Below are 9,570 nucleotides of genomic sequence, written 5' to 3'. Positions count from 1 at the left end.
TTTGGTAAAAAAAATGACAGAATTTTAATTTCACCATAAACCTGTAACAAATAGGAATAGAAAAAAGACGCGTGCGCTTGTATGTTTGACGCATCTTTTTTGGTTCCAAAATGGCATTACTTTCATGATTTGAATTCGGTATATATGTGTACGTTATATAACAAAATTGTATTGATGCTATCAACAAAAATGAATCAGTAGTTTGTAGTAGATGTTCTTGGTAATGGGATATGTATTATATGTTTTTGTTGAATAAAGCATCAGTATTAGTTTTGAATGTTGAACCGTAATGGTGTTATCGGAAAAAATTTGTTGTTTCAAATTTTAAATTTATTCCAATGTTGTACGGTTTTCGATCTTCATTGTTGCAGAAAAATATTACCTTGTTTTTTTTCTTAACGTGTTTTTTTTGTATGTGAAAATTATTCAACTTGATCATGGTTCACGAATCACAATTGCAACGATGTCCATGATTTTTTTTCGTGGATGATTCAAGAGAAACTTTCTGAAAAATGGACTTTGTTTGAATTTTTTTTCCCGTTTTGTTTGCAACAAACAAAAATCGATCGACCAACCGACCTAACAAACCTTAATTTGATTAACAAACGACTACGACGAAACGTTGGCAAAGAATTTTTGTTTTTTTTCTTTCTAAAATTTAAAATTTAAATTTTATTGCTACATAAGTGAGCAAAATAAAAAAAAACTAAAGAGAAAATTTTCATGAAATAAAATATTCTGTTACGAACGAAAAAAAAATAAGAAAATTTATTCATTCGGAAATTTTTCCCGAAATATTCAAGTGTTCGTGTGTTTGATTCAAATTTTTTTCCGTTTTTTTAGGATCAATAAAGAAAAAAATTCAAATTTTCGTTTTTCTACGGTGATTTTTTTTCAATTTTATTGTTGTTGTAACCAAATAATCATCTGATCATTTGATCTGATTTAAAATAAAAACAATGTTCACCAACGATATTTTGATTGATCAATGGTCATTGATCAATCGTAAACGTATTCGAAAGAAAAAGAAAGAAAATTTATCCGAATTGAATTGGAAACGTTTGCGAAAAATTACGAACAAATCATCATCATCATCACCAACTTTAGTGCCTTTATCAACATTGATTCTGTTGTTGAATCAATTTGAGCTTTTTAAAAATATTCAAATTTCATTCATCATTATCATCATCATTATTGTTATGTTTTGTGTATTATGTGATTGTTCATCAACAATGTTTTCAGAATCCAAAACATCATTACCATCACAGTCATCATCATCATCAATGAATTCATCTTCATTTTATTATCTGAATAAAACCTTAGTGCAAGGTAAATTCTTTGCTCTTTGAAATGAAAATTTCAAATTATTCTGAGTTTTTCTAGCTAAAATTTTTCTCATATATCTTTTTTTGCAATAACAAAATTATGAAGAAAAAAAAAGAAATCCAAAAACAGAATAATTTCATTCGATTCAAAGAATAATCCTTATTCTTTTCATTTTCATATTTATTATTATTATGGAGAAAAAACGATGATGATGATGATATTAATGAAAAATTTCTAGATTACATTTTGTTCATTGATTAAAGATTGAGTTAATTGATGATGATCATGATGATAAAAATAATCATCATTTTCACATATTTATAAGTTCACACACACACACGATATTGATATTTAATCCCTTTCTATTTTTTTTTTTTTTTTTTTTAATATTTGTCGAATGATTTTTCAAAATTACCAATATCTTTCAGAGTTTTAGTTTCAGTTTTTTTCAACCCTCCAAATAGAATAGTTGTAGAAATTTTCGAAAGGAAAAAAGTTTCGATTAAAAAAATTGAATGCTTTTTTTGTGATTATACGAGGAAAATTCTGGTTAAAATCAAAAATTCATTTCAATCTAATTAAATAAATATTAAAAAGTATTTTTTTTAAATTATGTTGATTGGTTTTACTTATACTTTTCTGGATTTTCAAATTCATTCAATTCATTGGTTGGTGCGTGTGTTTGATTGAGATTGAAAATTCTTTTTTTTCCCGTAAACATAGCTAATCTGTTAAGAATAGAATGAATGCTGAAATTTTCTTTTATGAATAATCTCTCATTTTCGTCGGGGAAAAAACATGTCAGCTTTTTTTCCTGTTGTTAAACCAAAAAAATGAAGAAATGAATCTCTGTGTTTTGTAATTTTCATGCGAAAGAAATAAAGAAAGATTTTCATGTTTTTTTGGTTATTATTCATTTTTTTCGGGTAAACTTTTGGTTACTTCTTGTTATGATTAGTGTGTGATAAATAGATTTGCATAAACCAAAAGCCAAGAAAAATAGATCAAAGAAAATGTATCTGGTTCTTTTCTTCAATTACTTCATCAAATCTTTTGAATGTTTTAATCATAAAATTTTGTTTTTTTGCTTTATTTTTCATTATTCTAATGAAAATAATCGAACAAATTCTTTGAAAATTGTCCGTGAAAAAACAGAAAATTCTTGGTTCAGAATTTCATTGCTATTCCATACAAAACCATTTTGTTTTGATTGATTTGAAAACGTAAATCAAATCTTGGTTAAGTGTAAAAATACAGATTAGGCTTTAAACACACACACACATAATAGCTATCAACATTAAACATGACCATTATGAAACAAACATAACCGGAAAAGAAGCAGCAAAATACAACAACAACAACAACAACAACAACAAAACGATTCTGTGATGGTGAATAAGCAACAAACAAAACAAAAATTATTAATTTCGGCATGTTTTTGGTAAATACAGAACACAGCCAAAAACGAAAATAAAAAAAACACCATAAATGAATTCAATTCCGGAAAAGTTTCCCGGTTATAAATATTTTTGTTTTTTGCCCCCATTAACCATTTCAAATAAATGATGTGCTGATGATGATTTTGTTGTTGTTGTTGTTGTCATTGATGATACCACGAGAATAAAGAATCAGAAACAACAACAACAACAAAAAAGATATTACCCGACAGATGTTGTTGTTGTTGGCAACAAACAAAAAAAAACGGTAATTTGGCCAATTTCTAACCATGATCATCATTAAATACATTAAAAAATGATTTCTTTTGTTTTTTGTTTTCATTAATAAAAGCAAAAACCAAAAATCTTAATGAATAATTAGTAGCAGTAAATTCATAAAAGAATGGATGTCTTTGAATTGTGATTGAATATTCTCATTCAATAACAATTTTTTATGTTTAAAAAACTTATTTATGATTCTGTTTTGCTTTTTTTTCAATGATTAATTAATCTTGGGTTAATTAATCAAAGAATAATAATAAATTTGTTGTTGCTGTTGTTAATCCTGTCAGGAAATGTTTACGTAAAATCTTTAACATTTTGCTTTGTTTTTTTCTGTTTTTGTGAAAATTTCCTTTCCTAAATAAAATATAGCATTTCCAGCAATTGAAACAATAATCGGTTCAAAAGTGATTATACCATGTAATATGGCACATTATCGTCAACATTATCAACAACAACAACAACAACCATCACCAATCTCGATTACAAATTTACCATTATCATCATCATCATCAACAATGGTGAATATATCATCTGATCAGAAACTTGAAAATTCGCAACCATTATCATTACCATTAAAATCATCATCATCAAATATAATGATGGCCGATTCACCAAAATTATTATTATTCTATCATGGTGATGATATATCCGGTTCACCAATCTATACTGTTGATATGCGTCAACCATTGACAAAAATGATGAATGATAATAATCATAATTCATCATTTAAACATTTCATTTCACAAACATATCAGAATCGTGCAAAGGTAATATTTCCCAAACAGCAACAACAACAACAACATTCATCATCATCATCATCTGCTGAATTAATCATTAATAATAATAATAAGGAAGATGTTGATAATGATGAAATTAATGAAAAAATTCAATTCAATCAAAATGATTATGATCAGGCACAATTAATATTGGATAATGTACAGTCAAATGATAATGGATTATATTGGTGTCGAGTTGATTTTCGTTGGATGCGTACATTAATATCTACTGTTGAGCTTAAAGTTCATGGTAAGTTGTTTTTTCTTTGCATAACTTGAATTGAAAAACATTTGATTTTTTTTGGGGGGAATTTAGTGCCGACAAAAATGATTGAAATTGATGCCATTCAATCATGGATGCCTTCAATAACAAAATCAACGATAATGATTACAAAAAATCAAGTGCCTTCAAGTGAAAAACATTGTGATACATTATCATCATTAAATATTTCAACAAAATTAATTAAAAATATTGATTCTAAATCAAAGTCGAATCATTCCGATCATCAACGACAACAACAACAACAAAATCTTCATCAGATTTATGCAAATCAAGGTGATCAAAATATTCGACTAGTTTGTCGTGCCTATGGTGGTAAGTTGTATTTCTCGTTTTTTATCCGGATCTCGTGAAGAAAAAAAAAGACAAATTTCAAAATCGATTGCATAGAAGAAAAAAAACAAAAAGAAGCGTGAAAAAAAATTCTAAAAATAAATCGATTTGAATCGATCGATCGATTCAACCAATCGATTTTTGGATATGTTTTATTATTATTGATCTTGAAAGGAAAATAATACCCCAAAATTTCTCATCTTTATTTTACAAATACAAATACACACAAACGAAAGATGAATTTGAAAATTATGTTGGCCATATAATAGATAGCGAGAAATAGAAAAGGAACAAAAAAAAATTTCCTTTTATTTGTCGAAAATTATTCGACCGAAATGATTGCCATGATAATAATACTGATGATGATGATGAAACATTCACAATTTGTAAACTTTAACGGTCAGGAAAAAAAATTGAGAAAATTTCTCTTATATTCTCTTTTTGTAAAGAAAATTGCTCAAATCGTTGATATTAATTGCCGAAGATAAAGTTGAAAGAATTTTGCACTTTCTCAAAATTTACCCGAAACGACATGTGTGTATGTGTATTTATTCAAAAAAGTTTATTAGAGACTGAATTAGTTGCTATTTGAACAAAAATCAATGGTTAAATGGTGATCATTTGAAATTGATCCATATTAAGCTACTTTTTCTCTCAAAACAAACAAACAAACACGAATAATCAAATGGCAATTTTCTCAGAAAAAAAAAGAATGTTCTGAAATTTCTGGGCAAATTTCTCAATTCTATTAGCAAAATAAATATGTGACTGGACCATAGGCTATAATGATGGCCAGCTAAAAAGAAAAAAAAATTGATGAAAATGGAAATCAAATTGATTCAACAGAAGAAAAAAATAAACTTTTCATTTTGTCAAATTGAATGATGATGATGAAGAATTTATTTCAATGAAATGGATAGATTTTTTTTTCTCTATTCTATTTTATTGTGAAATCTATAAAGTTAAAATTGATTTTGAATATATATCTCGAAAATTGCACACAAAATTTTTTTTTTTGTTGATAAACACACTGTTGTTATCATCATCAAAATGTTTTTCATTATTTGTTTGTTGAAGTTTTTTTCACAATCCAATTGTATAATGTGTACACAGAGAGAATCCATCACTGGACAATTGTGATGGATATATATGGTTCATCTGTACAATGGATTCTGGGAGATTGGAAGTGTGTGGGCAAAAAAAAACCATTTATCTGGTACAATTTGGATTCAAGAAAAAAAAAATCCGAATGTTTCAAATATTTATTCTGATCAATTTGACAATTGTTATTCGAATAAAGTTTATCTCTAGAATTTTTCATTCTCCATTCTATAGAAATCGATTTGAAAAAAAAGTTTAGTTTATATACATTCAAATATTGGCTAAACGTCATAGGAAAAAATAGACATTATGAATAATGTTAATTTTTTTCTTTTGGAAAACTTTCTCAAATAAGAAAATTATTTACAATTTTTTGTTTTTTTGCTGATTTTTATCAGGAATATAGGTATTTTTTTTATCAATTTCATTTGCAAGAATTATTGATATCCAATATAGTTAATTCAATCATCATGATAAAGATAAAGTGTATTTCGTAAGAAAATAAATTTCGATTTAGTTCACGTTCCAGTTCAGTGTATCTAAAATGCTTTTACGTGGATGTCAGCAGTTTTTTCAATTTTAAAATTTTCTGAAAAAAAATTGTTTCATTTTGCAATATTCAACCTTTTTTTGGGGTACCTCGTTAAGATTTAAAAATCGATATTTCAAATGCCAACCAAAAAAAAAAACCAAATATGAAGAAATGAAACTATGATTCACATCATCAAAATTTTATCTAAAAAAAGCCAAAAAAGATCAACAATAACAACAACAACAACAACAAAAATGAGATCAAAGTAAATAAAACACTCTTGAAACTTTGGAAGAAAATTCTCGTAATTGAATTTCTTATTTTTTTTATATATTCAACATTGTATATTCACCATAAACACATCGTCTCTGTCTAGATGTTTGTTTTGTTTTGTTTTGTTTGGTTTTTTTTTTTTTTTGATTTTAATCAACCTAATAGACCTCAAGGTTTATCATCATCATCATCATCATCATTCGCATCGTTTGTTTAAATCAAAGAATTCGTGTTTATAATAATAACAAATGAATCTGGTTAATTTTTTCATTTACTTTTGTTATGGTTATAATAATAATTTTGTTTCCTATATACGATTCTTGATATGATGAAACTTTTATTATTCTTCTTTTTTTTTGTTGACTTTGTCGGTGATTGAAGATTTTCTGGATTTAAGAAAAACAATCTTGATTCTCTTAATATCTTAATTTGTTGTTTGATTCATTCATTCATTATGGAAATAAAGTTTCATCTGATAAAATGAAAAAGTTTGTTTTTCTTTTCCAATCATTTTTAGGCAGTGGTCCCACTTGAACAAACTAAAAAAACTAGTTTGCCGGATCATGCTTGCATTATATGTTAAACTCGCCAGTTTGTCAAATCGCAAACTTTTCCCGTTTTCTACTTCCACAGTGCATTTTTCGGTTTAGTCTGTTTGTTAGTTTTTACAAGTGGGACCACGGCCTTAGTTGTTGTTTTTTTTTGTTGTTGATTACATAATAAAGAGAGAAAGATTAATTTAATTTTAAATAGTAAAAAGTTTTTTCTATCCTTTCTCCCCGACGGTTTTTTGATGTTCGATATCGTCATTTCATAAGATATAACACATAGGAATCATTATTTTGTTTCATTAAAAAATTTCGTTATCAATTTCTTTTGAAAATTGAAATGAAATAATGAACAGGGGAAAACAAAAATTGAAAATTTGGCTCCTGTTTTTTTTTTTTCATTCGATCACATGAGATCTTCGAATGAACGAAAACGTGATCAAGAATGATATTTTTTTTCTTTCTCTTGCAAAACAAAAAAAAATACTTTATCAAATGATGTCAATGATAATGATGATGACAATCAACAACAACAACATGAAATAAACGAATTGAATTGAAAAAATAATAATAATAATAAATAAAAAGAACAAAAAAAAAGTAAGACAACAAAAAACACTTGATTCGATCACGAAACAGAATAAAGAAAGTTCCCCTTTTTGTTGTTGTTGTTGTTCTTCATATTGTCATCATCAATAATGAAGATAATCTTCTTTTTTTTTGGTGATCTACTGATTCTGGTCCAATCGATCGGATAACATTTTTTTGTTTTGTTTTTTTGGCCATCATAGTAGAAAGAAATTGGTCATCATTAATATATGAAAGATAAACTATAGTGAAAATAATTTTGAATTTTTTTCTCTCTTTGAATGACTTTCTATGGCGAAAGATTTATCACTGAAAATGTCATCACTTATTTAGGGTTTCTATTTTGAAGAGAAAATAATCCATTTGATAATAAAGAATTTCGATTCAATAATTGCAATTGATGATACGTTTTTCTTTTTTTTTGGGAAAACTTTCCGCGAAACTTTATTGATTAATTTTATTTTGTTTTTTCATTTCTTTTCCAAAAAAAAAGGAATTCCATCACCAAATATCCAATGGTTACGTTTTGATCCAAAATCAAAATTAAATTCAACAACAAAAAGAAAATTAATTTTAATTGATAAAATGTATTATAATGATTATCATCAACGTAATAGTAATGATGTTGATGATGATGATAATAATGAATATCAAACGTATCGTAATCAAAAACATAAAAATGTTGTTTTTGTTTCATCACCAGTAAATTCGAAAATGGATGACAAAATTGATGTTGAATGGGAAATTATCGATTCAACATTCAAACAAATTAATGTTTTCAATGATGATGTTGATGATGATAATGGACAACATAAAAATCTTGATAATCGTTTCTATTTTGATGATAATTATTACAATGATGATGATAATAGTGATGATGATAATCAACAAAAACACCAACAATCGTCATTATCATCATTTAAACAAATTGATCAATGGTCTAATGATTTGATGAAATTGAAATTTCAATCACTGACCACCACCACCACCACAACCACTATCAATAATGATGATAATGTTCCAAATCAACTGAAGAATAAAGAATCATTGGAAAAACAATTTAGACAAAAAAAATGTTGGAAAAAATTATATCATGATAAACTTTATCTATGGATACCAAACAGCATTGATAATGATTCTAATAATAATGAATCGAAACATAAAAAGTATTATGAAAAACGTCCAAATTCTTTTATTGCTGTTGATGATGATGATGGTCATCGTCAACAACAACAAAATTTTGTTGTTGTTGTTGTTCCAGATTCAAATATAAACAACAACAACAAATTAACTAATAGTGAAAAAATCTTCACTAAAATGACAACAACAACAAACAGTAACAATAATGATGATGATGACATTCTAATGGATGGTAAAAAAGTCAATTATCATCATCATGTCATCACATCAGTAGTAGGCAAAGAATTTCAGTATCAGCAACAACAACAACAGCAACATCAATCCATTTTGTCAATGAAAATGTTTTCATCAAACAACAATCATCATCATCAACAACAGCAGAAGCAGCAGCAGCAGAAATCTTCATCATCAGATAATAATGATGAACAAATGGAACGAACACGAATGATGATGATGATGATGAACAGTAAAAAAGTTTCAAATGATGTTGATGATAAAATTCAAAGAAATTCCAACAACAACAGCAACAACAATATAACTACAACATCTTCTTCTTCATCATCACCAACAATGATTGTGATTAATTCAATGTTACTATCATCATCACCATTGAAACGTAATGATAATGGTATCAAATATGGTTGCCTTATAAATTCATCAAAACTAATGTGGCCAACATTGTATTGGGTCGAATTGATTCTTAACTGTAAGTATAGAATTTATCTTCTTTTTTTTTGTTTAGTCTAGTTTTTCCCATAAACTTTCTTGCTTTCATATAATACTTTCACTTATGATTTCATTTTTTTTTTTGTTTTGTTTCAAAATTATTTTTTCGCATTTCGGACTTTCGAAATACCAAGAAATTTTTTTTCTCCTATCTTTCTTTCTTTCGCTCAATCATTTTTTTCCTCATCATCATCTTAATTTGGATCATTTTTGATGTTTGAATCGA

The 9,570-nt window shown here is 26.7% G+C and overlaps 1 protein-coding gene across 1 annotated transcript in view; it reads left to right on the top strand.

Moving 5' to 3' along the window:
- Nucleotides 1-265: 265 nt before the first annotated feature.
- LOC113798642 (uncharacterized) overlaps nucleotides 266-9,570 on the top strand; it is a 35,387-nt gene continuing 26,082 nt past the window's right edge. Inside the window, exons 1-4 of the mRNA XM_075819777.1 lie at nucleotides 266-1,329; nucleotides 3,417-4,073; nucleotides 4,140-4,418; nucleotides 7,972-9,324. Of these exons, the coding sequence (XP_075675892.1) occupies nucleotides 960-1,329; nucleotides 3,417-4,073; nucleotides 4,140-4,418; nucleotides 7,972-9,324 (2,659 nt within the window). The 5' untranslated portion in view covers nucleotides 266-959. The remainder of the gene's footprint in view (nucleotides 1,330-3,416; nucleotides 4,074-4,139; nucleotides 4,419-7,971; nucleotides 9,325-9,570) is intronic.

Source organism: Dermatophagoides pteronyssinus, unplaced genomic scaffold (genome assembly GCF_027571235.1).
Source record: "Dermatophagoides pteronyssinus isolate colony J.1.1.1.1 unplaced genomic scaffold, Derpt_VIB-CSIC_2022.12 sq0004, whole genome shotgun sequence".
NCBI classification, from domain to species: Eukaryota; Metazoa; Arthropoda; class Arachnida; order Sarcoptiformes; family Pyroglyphidae; genus Dermatophagoides; species Dermatophagoides pteronyssinus.
The sequence above is the reverse complement of the archived record's forward strand: the minus strand, read 5'-3'. Positions and strand labels throughout refer to the sequence as shown.